This window comes from Symphalangus syndactylus, chromosome 7, assembly GCF_028878055.3.
Source record: "Symphalangus syndactylus isolate Jambi chromosome 7, NHGRI_mSymSyn1-v2.1_pri, whole genome shotgun sequence".
Lineage (NCBI taxonomy): Eukaryota > Metazoa > Chordata > Mammalia > Primates > Hylobatidae > Symphalangus > Symphalangus syndactylus.
In genome coordinates, this window is record NC_072429.2 from 63,538,745 (window position 1) to 63,555,989 (window position 17,245).

The 17,245-nt window shown below is 40.6% G+C and overlaps 1 protein-coding gene across 4 annotated transcripts in view; it reads left to right on the plus strand.

The window, feature by feature from the left end:
- Positions 1 to 17,245, plus strand: part of TCEA1 (transcription elongation factor A1) — a 127,051-nt gene that overhangs the window by 72,817 nt on the left and 36,989 nt on the right. For 3 of the 4 annotated variants that reach the window (XM_063642816.1, XM_055286401.2, XM_055286403.2), the window contains one exon: positions 8,386 to 8,448. The exons of the other annotated variant lie outside the window; for it this stretch is intronic. In XM_063642816.1, the coding sequence (XP_063498886.1) occupies positions 8,386 to 8,448 (63 nt within the window). The remainder of the gene's footprint in view (positions 1 to 8,385; positions 8,449 to 17,245) is intronic. 4 annotated transcript variants of the gene reach the window in all.

The window sequence follows — 17,245 nt, forward strand, 5'->3', positions numbered from 1 at the left end:
TCACTCAGGCTGGAGTGTGGTGGCATGATCTTGGCTCGCTGCAACCTCTGCCTCCTGGGTTTAAGCAGCTCTCCCACCTCAGCTTCCCGAATAGCTGGGACTACAAGTGCGTGCCACCACACCCAACTAATTTTGTATTTTTAGTAGAAATGGGATTTTGCCATTTTTCTCAGGCTGGTCTTGACATCCTGACCTCAAGTGATCCACCTGCCTCAGCCTCCCAAATTGATGGCATTACAGGTGTGAGCCACTGAGCCCAGCCTTTTTTGGGTATTTTTTATAGAGGTGGGGTTTCACCATATTGCGCAGGCTGGTCTAGAACTCCTGGACTCAAGTGATCTGCCTGCCTTGGCCTCCCAAAATGTTGGGATTATAGGCACTTAGCCTGGGCGACAGAGTGAGACAACGTCTCAAAAAAGAAAAGAAAAGAAAATCATAAAGGAGAGAAAATATATTTACTGTTCATGAAGTGGAAATGGGTCATCATAAAGGTCTTCATCCTCCTTGTCTTCACATTGAATAAGCTGAGGAGAAAGGAAGAGTTGGTTTTGTCATCTAGGGTGGCAGAGGTGAAAGAAAATTCTCAGGTGAATCTGTGCAGTTTAAACCCATGTTATTTGAGGGTCAACTGTTAATTCAGTAGCTTTTAGTGTACTTACAGGTTTGTGCAACTATTACTACTGTATAATTTTAGAACATTTTTATCACTCGAAAAAGAAACCCTGTACCTATTAAGCAGTCACTCCTCATTCAGCCCTCATTTGCCCCCACTAATTTCTCACACGCCTCTGACAGCCACTGATATACTTTCTGTCTGTGTGTTTGCCAAATCTGGAAATTTTCTATCAGTGAAATTATACAGTATGTGGTCTTTTGTAACTGGCCTCTTTTGTTTAGTAGAGTCTTTTTTTTTTTTTTTTTTTTGAGACAGAGTCTCATCTCACTCTGTCGCTCAGGCTGGAGTGCAGTGGCACCATCTCGGCTCACTGCAACCTCTGCCTCCCAGGTTCAAGCAGTTCTCCTGTCTCAGCCTCCCGAGTAGCTGGGACTATAGGTGCAAGCCACCATGCCCAGGGGTAATTTTTGTATTTTTAGTAGAGACAGGGTTTCACCATATTGATCAGGGCTGGTCTCAAACTCCTGACCTCAGGTGATCCACCCACCTGGGCCTCCCAAAGTGCTGGGATTACAGGCGTGAGCCACCGCACCCAGCCTTAGTATAGTCTTTTAAAGGTTAGTTCATGTTATATTATGCACCACTATTTTATTACTTTTTATTGCTGAAAAGTACTCCACTGTACTGGTAGATACACAGTACCGCAATTTTTTTTTTTTTTTTTTGAGATAGAGTCTCACTCTGTCGCCCAGACTGGAGTGCAGTGGTGCGATCTCGGCTCACTGCAACCTCCGCCTCCCTGCAACCTCCGCCTCCTGGGTTCAGGCAATTCTCCTGCCTCAGCCTTCCGAGTAGCTGGGACTATAGGCGCGCACCACCACGCCCGGCTAATTTTTGTATTTTTAGTAGAGATGAGGTTTCACCATATTGGCCAGGCCGGTCTTAAACTCCTGACCTCATGATCCGCCTGTCTTGGCCTCCCAAAGTGCTGGGATTTACACGCGTGAGCCACCCCGCCCGGTCTGATTTTTGTATTTTTAGTAGAGACAGGGTTTCACCATGTCAGCCAGGCTGGTCTAGAACTCCTGATCTCAGGTGATCTACCCGTAGCTTCAGCCTCCCAAAGTGCTGGGATTACAGATGTGAGCCACTGCACCCAACCACAATTTGCTGATTCATTCATGATTTGGTGGACATTTGGGCTGTTTCAGCTTTTTGGCTGTTGTGAATAATACTGCTAAAAACATTCCTGTCCAAGTGTCTCGCTCTGTCACCCAGGCTGGAGTGCAGTGGTGTGATCTTGGCTCACTGCAAGCTCTACCTCCCGGGTTTCTGCCATTCTCCTGCCTCAGCCTCCGGAGTGGCTGGGACTACAGGCACCCGGCACCACGCCCGGCTAATTTTTTGTATTTTTAGTAGAGACCAGGTTTCACTGTATTAGCCAGGATGGTCTCGATCTCCTGACCTCGTGATCTGCCCGCCTCGGCCTCCTAAAGTGCTGGGATTACAGGCGTGAGCCACCGTGCCTGGCGACATATGTTTTCATTTCTGTTGGGTGTATACCTCGGAGAATAATTACTGGGTCATACAGTAACTATGTTTAACCTTTTGAGGAACTGCCAGACCTTTCCAGTGTGGCTGCACCATTTTACATTCCAACTAGCAGTGTGTGAGGATTCCAGTTTCACCTCATTTTCACCAATATCATTTGTCTTGATTATAGCCTTCCTAGTGGGTGTAAAGTGGTATTTCATTGTGGGTTTGATTTGCATGTCCCTTGTGATTCACAATGTTGAGCATCTTTTCATTGCTTTGTGGCCATTTGCATATCTTCTCTGGAGAAATAAATGTCTGTTCAGATCCTTTTCCCATTTTTTAGAAAAGAGTCAGGGTCTGGCTCTGTTGCCGAGGCTAGAGTACACAATGGCTTAGCCCATTTTTAAATTGGGTTGTCTTTTTATTATTGCGTTGTAAGAGTTCTTTATATTCTGAATACTAGACCCTTGTTAGATATGCTGATACTGTCTCTCATTCTGTGGGTTGTCTGTCTGCTCTTGGTCGTGGCCTTTGAAGTATAAAATATTCTAATTTTGATGAAGATGAATTTATACTTTTTTTTCTTTTGTTGCTTGTGCTTTTGGTGTAGTTTAACTGCAAATTTGAGATGACATAGTAATATTATAAGTCCTAGCTTTATAGTGATGTTATTGAGCTACAACTCAAATATCTATAATTCATTGTTTAAGAAAATAGATAATGGGCTAGGCACGGTGGGTCATGCCTGTAATCCCAGCACTTTGGGAGGCTGAGATGGGCAGATCACGAGGTCAGGAGTTCAAGACCAGCCTGGCTAACGTAGTAAAACCCCATCTCTACTAAAAATACAAAAATTAGCTGGGCGTGGTGGCAGGCGCCTGTAGTCCCAGCTGCTTGGGAGGCTGAGGCAGGATAATAGCTTGAACCCAGGAGGTAGAGGTTGCAGCAAATTGAGATCACGCCACTGTACTCCAGCCTGGGAGACACAGTGAGACTGTCTCAAAAAGAAAAAATAGATAATATCTTAATTCTTTAACCTTGAAATCTTATAATAATGCCTATGAAGAAGATATTATTATAGAAGAAGTAACTGTTTTACTTGATTGAGCTTAAATATGTTCACTGAAAATGCTGGCTTATGGCCCTTAGAGATTATTGTTATGGTAGAAATAAGTATTTGTATATTTTTGTACTCCTCATCAACCATCCTATGTGTCAGACCCTCTGTTTTGATACTTTATCTGTGTAATGTTGCCTCATTTGGCTGTTTTAACTACTACTCAAGGTTGGTGTATTATGCTCACCTATGTATAAAGAAGCTGAAGCTTGAAAAGGACAAATAACATTACCAAGATCTTGTAGTTAGCAGATGTCAGAGCATGGATTTGAATCTAAATCTGTCATATGTGTACACCATATTCTTAAGTGTAAATCCCTGTTACTCCCTTCTTTTTACATCTCCTTGAGGAGAGGGATGTTTGTATCCTACATGGTCTTGAGAATACTGAGCACATAGTATAAGTTTGAATATCATGGTTTATAAAATCACTTTTTTTCTGTTACCAGATGGGAGCACCAACAATGTAATAAAATAGTGTGATAGCTGTAGTTTATCTTTCAGCCAGTAGTGTGAACTAAATTTGGCTCTGGAAATTAAAGAAGAGTTTCTCTTGCATCATCTATAGGAGATGCTACAAACTCGTAGACTTGGACATATATTCTTTTTATTTTATTTTATTTTATTTTATTTTATTTATTATACTTTAGGTTTTAGGGTACATGTGCACAATGTGCAGGTTTGTTACATATGTATCCATGTGCCATGTTGATTTCCTGCACCCATTAACTCGTCATTTAGCATTAGGTATATCTCCTAATGCTGTCCCTCCCCCCTCCCCCCACCCCACAACAGTCCCCGGAATGTGATGTTCCCCTTCCTGTGACTTGGACATATATTCTTTTCTTTTCTTTTTTTTGAGACAGAGTCTGGCTCTGTCCCCCAGGCTGGAGTGCAGTGGCACCATCTCAGCTCACTGCAAGCTCCGCCTCCCGGGTTCACACCATTCTCCTGCCTCAGCCTCCCGAGTAGCTAGGACCACAGGCGCCCGCCACCACGCCCTGCTAATTTTTTTTTGTATTTTTAGTAGAGACAGGGTTTCACTGTGTTGGCCAGAATGGTCTCGAACTCCTGACCTCGTGATCTGCCCACCTCGGCCTCCCAAAGTGCTAGGATTACAGGCTTGAGCCACCGCGCCCGGCCTCTTTTTTTTTTTTTTTTTTTTAATAGAGGTGGGATCTCATTCTGTTATCCAGGCTGGTCTAAAACCCCTGGGCTCAAGTGATCCTCCTGCCTTAGGCCTCCCAGAATGCTGGGATTACAGGCTGAGCCATTGTGCCTGGCCTAGACTTGACATTTAGAGCTAGGTGATGCTTGGGGAGGGCTAAAATACAGCTTCTTGTTTGTGATACTAGTCACCTGAGTTCACAAAGGAGTGCTGCCACTGGTGCACTGCTGGGGAAAGGGCAGCAGTATAAGGGTCAGGCGACTAGTTCATGACCTTACTACCCATCAGTATGACCTTGGGCAAGTCACTTTTCTTTTCTGGGTTTAAGTTTCTTTTTTTATGTGTAATTAAGGGTTTGAAATAGATGATCAAAGATTTCTCTTTGTTTTAAAATTCCCTGATGTCAGAAAGAGTTTCAGTATTGCTCACTGCTGTATCCCCAGCACAGTAGAGCTTGGTACATTTGACATTATTGGAGTAGATCTTAACTTTTTAGTTAGTAATCATAGGACCTTGTGCAAGTTTCTTGACATATTTCCTCATCTGTAAAATGGAGATAATACCTGCTTCTATAGGGTTTATAGTGAAGGTGGAATTAAATCTATGTCAAGTATTTAACAATGCCAAGCACATAGTAGCACTCAAAGTTTGTTGTCACCGAATTAATGTATGATTATCTGTTTTGCGTTTCACTCATTCAGATCATCATAGTTATTTCTTTTTGTTTGTCTGTTTTTTTTTTTTTTTTTTTTTTTTCTGGGATGGAGTTTTGCTCTGTCGTCCAGGCTGGAGTGCAGTGGCACGATCTCGGCTCACTGCAACCTCTGCCTCCTGGGTTCAAGTGATTGTCCTGCCTCAGCCTCCTGAGTAGCTGTGGGATTACAGGTGCCCGCCACCACGCCTGGCTAATTTTTGTATTTTTAGTAGAGATGGAGTTTCACCATTTTGGCCAGGCTGGTCTCGAACTCCTGAGCTCAGATTGATCCTCCCGCCTCGGCCTCCCAAAGTGCTGGGATTACAGGCGTGAGCCACGCGCGTGAGCCACGCGCGTGAGCCACCGTGCCCAGCCCATAGTTATTTCTTAAAGACCCTTCAGTGAAATATTTATTTGAATTGGTTGGAGCACAGTGCAGTTTTCAGAAAGGTCATAGTTTTATTCCATGAGTGTTGCTTTTAGCTTTTTCTTCCAACCATGGCCTCACCAGAGAGCTGAGTAGAAAAGGAGAGTAACACAATTAATGCAAATATATTGCCTCTGCTTGAAAAACAATTTAAACCGTATGTCTCATTGCTAATATGTTAGAAGAATCAACTTAATACTTAGGAAACCCTACTTTTTAAGGAACTTCTAGAAGTGTGATTCTTTACCCTTATTAAGTGATTCTTGGTCAGAAGTGGATCAGAAATCCTGGAAGTGTGGGTAGAAGAAAAATGTCAATGGTAGGTAGAGAATACAGGCCCACGATCTGTGTTTTTTTTTTTTTTTTTCTGTCGTTTTTTTAATTTTTCTTTTAGAAATGGAGTCTCACTCTGTCCACACAGGCTAGACTGCCATGGCACGATCATGGTTCACGTAATCTCAAGCTTCTGGGTTCGAGCAATCCTCCCGCCTCAGCTTCTGGAGTAGCTAGGACTACAGGCACTATGGCCAGCTAATTTTTTATTTTTATTTTTCGTAGAGAGGAGGTCATGCTGTGTTGCCCAGACTTCTACAGTTTGTTAATCAAAACCCTTAGGGTCTGATATATTTGGTAATTCCAGATTTTTCAGATTTTATAAAGATAATTTGGTACATACATCATATATTACATAATACCCCCAGCAGAATTTGGGCTCTTCAGCAACCAGACATTTTCTTTTTTTTGTTTGTTTTTTGTTTTTTTGAAACGGAGTCTCGCTCTGTCGCCCAGGCTGGAGTGTAGTGGCGCGATCTCGGCTCACTGCAACCTCCACCTCCTGGGTTCAAGCAGTTCTCTGCCTCAGTCTCCTGAGTAGCTGGGATTACAGGCATCCGCCACCATGCCCAGCTAATTTTTGTATTTTTAGTAGAGATGGGTTTCACTGTCTTAGTTAGGCTGGTCTTGAACTCCTGACCTCGTGATCCCAAAGTGTTGGGATTACAGGCGTGAGCCACCATGCCCGGCCTTAACATTTCTATAGTCAGTTATAATATTCACATTACATGGTATAAGTAGAGCACAAATAGCTTTACATGTGTTGCGATTAGGTTTAGCTGCCAAATGAGTTTACCTATGAGAAATCTAGAAATCTTTTGCTTTTCAAAGGTTTTTGGTCTGGGAATTTGCAGATAAGGGATTGAAGACTTCATTTACTCACAACAATGTCATACCTGTAGAAATTCTTGTTTAATAATACGTTTTAAGTCAGTGTTAGATTTCTTTTCCAACAACTTTAATGTTTTACTGTTTCTAGATGACTCTAAATAGGAAGAATTTATAGAATTTTAAGATCAGGAGAGATCTTTAAACAGCAGATAATTAAAACGTTATTTATAATAATGTGTCATAATTTCTGTTGAACTTAAATTTTTATTTATGAGGTATTGGGTTAAATTGAAATGATGTAACTCTTTGTTACCAGAATAAAAGCTAATGGCTTTATTCTGGAAGGCCAAGCCTAATGTCTGTCACCTTTAAATGAAAAATTACATGACTAGAAGCCTTTACTTGATTTTATATCTAAGAAATAAAGTGATACTATGAGAGTCTTTGCTCGCTTTTTCCTTTGGCATGTTTAATGAGGGACATGCTATGGTTCTTTCTGTTTTTTTGGGGGGATAGCCTGTATTTCATTGATTTGTAGGGTGCTTGTTTTCATACTTTAACATTTTAGAAAGCAGGATAGGTACACATATCATTGGCCAGATGGCCATTGTGATGTTCTTTCACAGGCAGAATGCTAAACCTAGCATCAAAACTTGTGGAATGAGTGTCATTGGCCTGGAAGGAAATCTGAGAGAGGTTAGTGGAGTACTCTTTGAATCCTGAGGAACCGAATGACTGTGAAGAGCATTGGAGGTGAAAAGCAGCTGTGCACACTACTACATAGCCAGCCCGAGAGCTCACGGCATTAGCTTTTTTGTGGATTCTTCTATGAAATGCTTTGTCATTTGTGTTCTTAAACAGCTCTTTGTGGGGTAAAAACAGATACTATTGAATCTGAGTCAAAAAGTTCTGAATGTGAAGTACTTTTAGTAACAGCCAATTTTGTTTTACTTATATATATGTTTTTACATATGTAAAAGGTGACGTGGTAAAAACTTCAACTCTAAAATAATTCTTTCGATAAGCAAAAGTAGAAAGAAGTTATAATGCCAGACATGGTGGCTCACTCCTGTAATCCCAGCACTTTGGGAGGCCGAGGCAGGCGGATCACCTGAGATCAGAAGTTTGAGACCAGCTTGGCCCCCATCTCTACTAAAAATACAAAAATTAGCCCAGTGTGGTGGCATGTGCCTGTAATCTCACCTACTTGGGAGGCTGAGGCGGGAGAATCGCTTGAACCCAGGAGGGGAGGCAGAGGTTGCAGTGAGCCGAGATCACACCACTGCACTCCAGCCTGGGCAACAGAGTGAGACTCTTGTCTCAAAAAAAAAAAAAAAAAGTTATAATAAAACACTGTATCATAGCTTAATCGTTTTTTCTTTATTGATGGTATACAAAGAAATGATTTATCCAGATATAGTACATTAAGTAAACATTAGACTAAATGAAATAGAATGTGAATATATTCGGTTAGATGAAATATGATAGATTAAATTAATATCAAATTGGAATATTTGGCTATAAGCTATAGATGGTGCTGTTGCTCCTTATCTGATTTTATTCCTCTTTAGGCGTTATCTGTGATTCTCCCGTGAACCTTATTTCTGGCTAGTCCCTGTTTTACCATCTTGGGAATTCAATATGAAATTATTTTATTTTATAGGCTGGAGCATTGGATTTGCTAAAGGAGCTTAAGAATATTCCTATGACCCTGGAATTACTGCAGGTATGTGCTTTTATGCATCAAAGTTTTTTTAATAGGTAATCTCATAAAATACTGAAACATCTTCAGTCCCAGTATGTTTTTGTACTGTCTTGATAATGGTGTAAACTATTACTACTATTTTTTTTTACAGATGGCAATATAAATCAATAATCTACTAAGTTGCCATTATAGAGCAATGTCGCCTTTCTTAAGAAGAATAAAACCTGAATCTCTAAAGTTGGCAGTAGCAGTGAAATCTCACTATGAGAGGAAGTTGGATTCTTGGCCCTGATTTGGTCTCCTAAGATTTCCCTTTCTTGATCTATTATTGATAGCTGCTGCCAGCATGAAGCTAGCTTCAGGGTGAGGATGGCAAGGTGTCACTCCTCTCCCCCTTTTTTTTTGTAGCACCAGTCAAGCATGTATACAGTTGATGTCTAGTAGACATTACACAGATTCATTACTGAAATCTTATTCTTTATTGATAATATTTATAAATGTTTATGGGGGTATATGTAATAGTTGGTTACATGCATAGAATGTATAATGATGAAGTCAGGTTATTTAGGGTATCCCTCACCTTCAGTATTTATCATTTCTCTGTGTTGGGAGCATTTCAAGCCCTCTCTTCTAGCTATTTTGAAATATATAATGCTTTGTTAACTATAGTGACCCTATTCTGCTGTGGAACCTTAGAACTTATTCCTTCTATCTAACTATATGTTCGTACCCATGAACAAACCTATCTTCATTCCCTTGCCTCACTTACGCACCCTTCCCAGTCTCTGGTATCCATCACTCTGCTTTCTATCTTTGTGAGGCCCACTGTTTTAGCTCTCACATAGGAGTGAGAACATGTGATATTTGTCTTTCTCTGCCTGGCTTATTTCACTTAACATAACTCCAATTCCATCCATGTTACTGCAAATACATGATTTCATTCTTTTTTATAACTGATGGTACTTCATTGTGTATATACACTACATTTTCTTTATCCAGTTATTCACTGATGGGCACTTAGATTGATTCCATATCTTGGCTATTGTGAATAGTGCTGCAGTAAGCATGAGGGGTACAGATACCCCTTTGTTAAACTGATTTCCTTTGGATAAATATTTGGTAGTGGGATTGCTGGATCATATGGTACTTCAATTTTTAGTTCTTGAGAAATCTCCCTACTGTTTTATATAGTGGCTGTGCTAATTTACATTCTCATTAGCAGTGTATGAGTTCCCTTTTTTCTGCACGTTCACCAGCATTTGTTATTTTTTTTTTCTCTTTAATAATAGCCATTCTGGGCCAGGTGCTCACGCCTGTAATCCCAGCACTTTGGGAGGCTGAGGTGGGTGGATCACCTGAGGCCAGGAGTTCAAGACCAGCCTGGCCAACATGGTAAAACACCGTCACTACTAAAAGTACAAAAATTAGCCCGGTATGGTGGTGCATACCTGTAGTCCCAGCTACTCAGGAGGCTGAGGCATGAGAATCAATTGAACCCAGGAAGTGGAGGTTGCAGTGAGCTGAGATTATGCCACTGCACTTCAGCCCAGGCCACAAAGTGAGACTCTGTCTCAAAAATAAATAAGTAAATAAATAAGTAAATAAATAAATAAATAAATAAAAATAAACTAATAGCCATTCTGACTGGAGGAAGATGGTATCTCATGGTGGTTTTGATTTGCATTTCTCCAGTGGTTAGTGATGTTGAACATTTTTTCTTATACCTGTTGGCCACTCGTACGTCTTGTTTTGAGAAATATCTATTCATGTTCTTTGCCCACTGTTTTTTTATTTTTTTATTTTTAAGATAAGGTCTCTGTTGCCCAGGTTGGAGTGCAATGGCATGATCATGGCTGACTGTACCCTCCACCTCCTGGGCTCAAGTGATCCTCCCACAGCCCCTCCCATCCCTTACCCCCAAGTAACTGGGGACTACAGGAGCATGCTACCATGCTTGGCTAATTAAAAAAAATTTTTTTTTTTAGAGACGGGGTTCTCCCTTTGTTGGCCAGGCTGGTCTTGAACTCCAGCCTTGGTCTCCCAAAGTGCTAGGATTGCAGGCATGAGCCACTGCAGCCAGCATTTTGCCCACTTTTTAATGAGATTATTTGTTTTTTGGTTGTTGTTGTTGTTGTTGTTGAATTGTTTGACTTCCTTGTGTATTGTTGATATGAGTCCCTTTTCACATGAATAGTTCGCAAATATTTTCTCCTGTTTAGCAGATTGTCTCTTTACCCTGTTGTTTCCTTTGCTGTGCAGAAGCTGTTTTTTTTTTTGAGACACAGTTTCACTCTGTGGCCCAGGATGGAGTGCAGTGGTACAACGTGCGACCTCAGCCTTCCGGATTCAAGCGATTCTCTTGCCTTAGCCTCCCCAGTAGCTGGGATTACAGGCGCCTGCCACCATGCTCGACTAATTTTTGTATTTTTAGTACAGACGGGGTTTCACCATGTTGGCCAGGCTGGTCTCAAACTCCTGACCTCAGGTGATCCGCCAGCCTTGGCCTCCCGAAGTGCTGGGATTACAGGCATGAGTGTATTTTAATGTTCCATCAAGAATGAAATATAAAAATAAAACTTTGACAAAATTCAAAGTGTTAAAAAGGAAACAATATAGCCAATAACATGAATATCGTTATTTTCTGGTTGACCTTTTTTATTATCCACGTGTGCTTTCTTTGATATTTCTATTATATTAATTCAGAATTTAGGGAAAGGTGGCGGGGGTGTGTGAACATGATTGAGAAAAAAAGTCACATTTATTTTCGTTAATGGTTAACTGAAATTGAACATTTCTTTTAAGTTGTGAAAACACTAAACCACAGTTGTATTACCAGTATTTATGACTAAAACTAAAATAATTCACAATTGTTTTAACTTCAGTTTACTTATATTGTAAAAGTATTGAAATTGCTCATTACTGTTGCTGTTATACCTTATGCTAGGTCTTACTTAATGTTTTAATAAGGAAGGGCTTGGCGCAGTGGCTCTTGCCTGTAATCCCAACACCTTGGGAGATCGAGGCTAGAGGATTGCTTGAGCCCAGAAGTTCAAGACCAGCCTGGGCAACATAGCAAGACTCTGTCTTGATAAAAAAGAAAAACACACACACACACACACAAATTAGGGAGCATGTACATTACTATCTTACATTTAAAAATATTTTGTGATTTTATATTATATAATTGGTTTGCTTTGTAATCCTATGTATTTTAATCCATTTTTAACGGATTCTGAGAAGGGGTCCATAAGCTTCACCAGACTGCCAGAAGGATCCATGGTGCAAAAAAAGAGTTAAGAACTCCTCCTCTAGGCCGGCCAGGTGGCTCATGCCTGTAATTCCAGCACTTTGGAAGCTGGAGGTGGGTGGGTCACTTGAGCTCAGGAGTTTGAGACCAGCCGGCCAACATGGTGAAACCCCGTCTCTACTAAAAATACAAAAAAATTAGCCAAGTATGGTGGCATGTGCCTGTAATAATCCCAGCTACTCGGGAGGCTGAGGCAGGAGAATCGCTTGAACCCAGGAAGTGGAGGTTGCAGTGAGTCGAGATTGCGCCACTGCACTCCAGCCTGGGCAACAGAGCAAGGCTCTGTATCAAAAAAAAATAAAATAAAAAAAATAAAAGAACTCCTCTGTCTCTAGACCCCAGAAAGATAAAGGAAGAGAAAGGAAGTTAAGTCATGAAGTCCTACCTTCTGAGTTCAGGTTTCTGTCTAATGATCAGCAACTTCTCTTGCAAGTCAACTCTAAGAGTAAACTTTCCTTTGAGATAGTTCCTTACCAAGGCATAACTTTATCCCTACAGACCTGTGTGGGGAAAACAACATAGTAATCCCAATATTTACTTAACAGGCACGTGTAGAGTTATAGAGAGTATGGAGGTTGGATAGGGTTAATATTTATGACCATCTCTAATTTTTTCCTGTGCTTCCTTCTTTGGAAAGACTGTGTATTTATATAACAAACATTTGAGGTTTTTTTTTTCTTTGTGATGGAGTTTCACTCTTGTTGCCCAGGCTGGAGTGCAATGGCGCGATCTCGGCACACCGCAACTTCCACCTCCCGGGTTCAGGCGATTCTCCTGTCTCAGCCTCCTGAGTAGCTGGGATTACAGGCGTGTGCCACCACACCCGGCTAAGAGTTTTTACTATGATTAAGAATTGTGCTGGGTTTATAAAGATGAATAAGATAAGGCCTTTCCCTCCTCATTGAACTTAAATTCTAGTAGAGGAAAACTGACATATAAACAAAGATGTAGGTACCCAAAGAATAGTCCATACAGTGTTCATCTGGGGGAAAGAAGGAGAGTAGGAAGAAGCACAAAGAAGTTTACTTGTCAATCTGAGTACATAATCTGGGAGGTGCAGAATGCCGTTATGTAGGTGATAAAGCTGAAACCACGTCTCAAGAGATGACTAGGTTCTCTCTCAGCAGATAGGCAGGGAAAGATGTTTCAGCAGAGAAAACTGTATGTGGAAGCAGTGTGGCATTTGGAAGTGAAAATAAAGGAGAGCTAGTTGCATACGGGGTTAAAGATATGGGAAGAGCTACTTGCATACAGGATTTTAAAGACATAGGTGGTATGGCACACAGGGCTTCATATGTGATACTGAGAGCATTACTACTGAAAGGTGTTAGGCAGGGGAGTATGTGACCAGATTTGCACATTGGAGGAAATGGGAACCTGGAGCCTGAAAGACCTATTGACTAATGAAGTTTTTCAGGTGAGGAGTGATGAGGGCTTAAACTAAGATAATAGCAATATAAATGGAGAGAAGGGGAATTTGTTAATGAAAGACAGCCTATAGGGATTGGTAGTTGTTTGGATGGAGGTGAAGGAGTGGAGGAATTTAGGATGACTGAGATTTTTGCCATGGCGACTGGGTAGGTGGTGCCATTTAGCAATATAAGAATATTCAAGAAAGGTGGTATGAAGGTGAGCTTGGGATGAGAAGAAAATAAAAATGGAGGGGTGAAGAGATAAAGGATAATTTGGATACACTGGATTTTGAGATGCCTATGAAACAAGTATATGCAGGTATCTGGTAGGTAGTTGAGTATGTCCTCCCTAGCAGTGCTGTCAAGTATGACTTTGCAGTGATGGAAATGTTTCTAATGTGAGTGTTGACTGATATGGTAGTGCTTAACTACATGAGGCTATTGAGCACTTGAAATATGACTAAGGAACGAAATTCTAAATTTCATTTAATTTTAACAAATTTTAAATAGCCATATATGTAAACAGCTCTAGAATATAAGAGACAGGACAGGTTTAGGAAATAGTTGGAAAGTAATAGCATAGAGGTGGGTTAGATCCCCTAGGAAAAAGGGAAAACAGAGTTGGGATATAACAGACTGATTAAATCAAATGAGATCTGAAGAGTCCATGGGAGTTTACAATTAGGAGTGCAGGAAACTTTGAGCAGAGTGAGAGAGTAGAAGGTGGGTATGGGTCGAAGGTAGGGAAGTAAACAGGAAGACAAATATTTGGGCTAGTAATAGATTTGGCTAGTTTTGTAAGTTTTTATATATAGTACATTAATTTATTCAATCATGATTAAGTGTCTGCTGTGTGCTAGGTATTATTCCACATGCTGAATATAGTGGCAGACAAGACAAGGTCCTTGCTGTCTTGGAACTTATTAAAAGGATAGTAAACGTAGCTGTATGTTTCTTTTTTTTTTAAAACAGTATTGTTGAGATATAATTCACATACCATACAATTTATTCATTTAAAGTGTATGATTCATTGTTTTTTTAGTATATTCTGGCACTATCACCACAATTAACTTTAGAACATTTTCATCACCCCAAAAAGTCATTCTCCGTTCCCCCCAACTGGTCTTCCTCCTTCTAACCTAGGCAACCACTAATCTTTCTGTCTCTATAGATTTGTCTGTTCTGGAGTGTTCATATAAATGGAATCATACAGTATGTGACCTTTGATGTCTGGCTTCTGTCACTTAGTTTAATGTTTTCAGGATTCATCCATGTTGCAGTTTATGTCAGAATTTTCAGGCCTTTTTATGGCTGAATAATATTCAGTTGCATGGATATTTCACATGTTGTTTATCCATTTGTCAGTTGATGTGTTTAGACTTTCTTGGCTGTTATGTATCACACTGCTATGCGTGTTTATCTACAAGTTTGTGTGAGCATATGTTTTTGTTGTTCTTGTGCAGATACCTGGGAATGGTATTGCTGGTTTATGTGGTAACTGTGTGTTTAACATTTTGAGGACCTGCCAGACTCTTTTCTCCAGCCACGGTACCATTTTATATCCCTAGTAGCAGTAAACGAGGGGTCCAGTTTCTCTGCATCCTTGCAAACACTTGTTGCTGTTTGTCTTTGATTATAGCTATTGTAGTGGTATTTCATTGTAGCTTTAATTTTTATTTCCATAATGTCTAAGGATGTTGAATATCTTTTCATGTGCTTGTCGGTTATTTTTATATCTTATTTGGAGAAATGTCTATCCAGAACCTTTGCCCATTTTTAAATTGGATTGTCTTTTTTTTAAATTGAGTTATAATAGTTCTTTATATATTCCAGATACAAGTCCCTTATCAGACATAGAGTTTGCAAATATTGTCTCTTTTTCTGTGAATTATCTTTTTACTTCCTCAATGATGTTTGTTGAAGCACAAAAGTTTTAAATTTTGATATATTCTATTTTTTCTTTGATTGCTTGCACCTTGGGTGTCATATCCAAGAAACCATTCCCTAATCCGAGGTCATGAAGCTTTACTCCTATTCATATTGAGTTAATTTTTATGTGTGGTGTAAGGAAGAGGTTCAGCTTTATTCTTTTACATGTGGATATCTAGTTGTTCCAGCACTATTTGTTGAAAAGAATATTCTTTTCTCCAATGAATTGTCTTGATATCCTTATCTAAAATCAGTTGATGAAAAATGTAGGAGCTTATTTCTGGAGTCTTAAATTTATCCCATTGATCTGCACGTCCATCCTTTTGCTATCTTGGTTACTACAGGGAATTGTGAGTGCTCCAACTTTGTTCTTTTTCAAGATCGTTTTGACTGTTTTGGGTCCTTTGCATTTCTGTATGGACTTCAGGGTAAGCTTGTCAATTTCTACAGTAAAGGCAGATGGGATTCTGATAGGCATTGCATTGAGTCAGTAGTTTGACTTGATTAGTATTGCAGTCTTAACATTTTAGTCGGCCAGGTGCGGCGGCTCACGCTTGTAATCCCAGCACTTTGGGAGGCCGAGGCGGGCGGATCACGAGGTCAAGAGATCGAGACCATGGTGAAACCCCGTCTCTACTAAAAATACAAAAAATTAGCCGGGCGCGGTGGCGGGCGTCTGTAGTCCCAGCTACTTGGAGAGGCTGAGGCAGGAGAATGGCGTGAACCTGGGAGGCGGAGCTTGCAGTGAGCCGAGATCGCGCCACTGCACTCCAGCCTGGGAGACAGAGCGAGACTCCGTCTCAAAAAAAAAAAAAAAAACAAACATTTAAGTCTCCCAGTCTATCAACATGAGATTTAAAAATTTTGTTTAGGTCATCTTTAATTTCTTTCAAAAATGTTTTATAGTAGCTGCGTGTTTCTTTTATGTTGTCTTTTATATATGTGTGTTTTAAATGTATGTTTTACGTATGTGTTTTATAGTAGCTGTACAGTAGCTATATGTTTTTTACCTTAAGATTTAATGGCTACCTTCAGATCATCTTGGCAAAAACTCATGAGTGATCACAAAGGAGACTTTTCTTCTGGAGCACACCAAATCTGCTTGTTTCCTGTGATGTTAACAGTGTCTCTTGATCTCAGTACTCATTCCTTTCTGCTTTACCATCAGTGTGCAGCTGACCCTTAAGGCTGCTTAATGCACTCTCCACCTTTCCAAGGTAATGTCTTTCTGTATACCTGATGTTCTGTAGAAATCATGGGGAAAGGCACATATTTTATCTGCTAGAGTTTCACAATGTATAGTTAGTACTGCAGTCAAGAAAACAGTTATAATCCCACAATTCCTAAGGTCACTTGAGCACAGAATACTTTCGTATAACCTATCTATTACATCTTGTAAGTCTTAGCATTCCAATTTTAGGAAAAATCGCTAGGGAATTCTTAGAGGCAACTTCAGACTTGCTTATCCAAGTAAATAGCTTCATAATCTTTTCCTCTACTTTTTTTTTTTTCATTTTTTCCATGGTACCCCCAAAGGAAAAAAGAAAAACTTATTTCAAATCTTTGTTTTTCATTCTACCTCAGCAGCCTCATTTCTTTTTTTTTTTTCTTTCTTTTTTTGTTTTTTTTGGAGACGGAGTCTCGCTCTGTTACCCAGGCTGGAGTGCAGTGGTGCAATCTCGGCTCACTGCAACCTCTACCTCCCGGGTTCAAGCAATTCTCCTGCCTCAGCCTCCCAAGTAGCTGGGACTGCAGGCGCGTACCACCACGCGCAGCTAATTTTTTGTATTTTTTAAAGATGGGGTTTCACTGTGTTAGCCAGGATGGTCTTGATCTCCTGACCTCGTGATCCACTCACCTCGGCCTCCCAGAGTGCTGGGATTACAGGCGTGAGCCACTGTACCCGCCCTTTTTTTTTCTTTTTGGAGACAGAGTCTTGCTCTGTCGCCCAGGCTGGAAGCTGGAGCGCAGTGGTGTGATCTTGGCTCACTGCAACTTCTGCCTTCTGGGTTCAAGTGATTCTTCTGTCTCAGCCTCCCGAGTAGCTGGGACTACAGACGCTTGCCACCACGCCCAGCTAATTTGTTTTTTGTTTGTTTGTTTGTTTGTTTTTTAGTAGAGACGAAGTTTTACTATATTGGCCAGGCTGGTACTCCTGACCTTGTGAGCC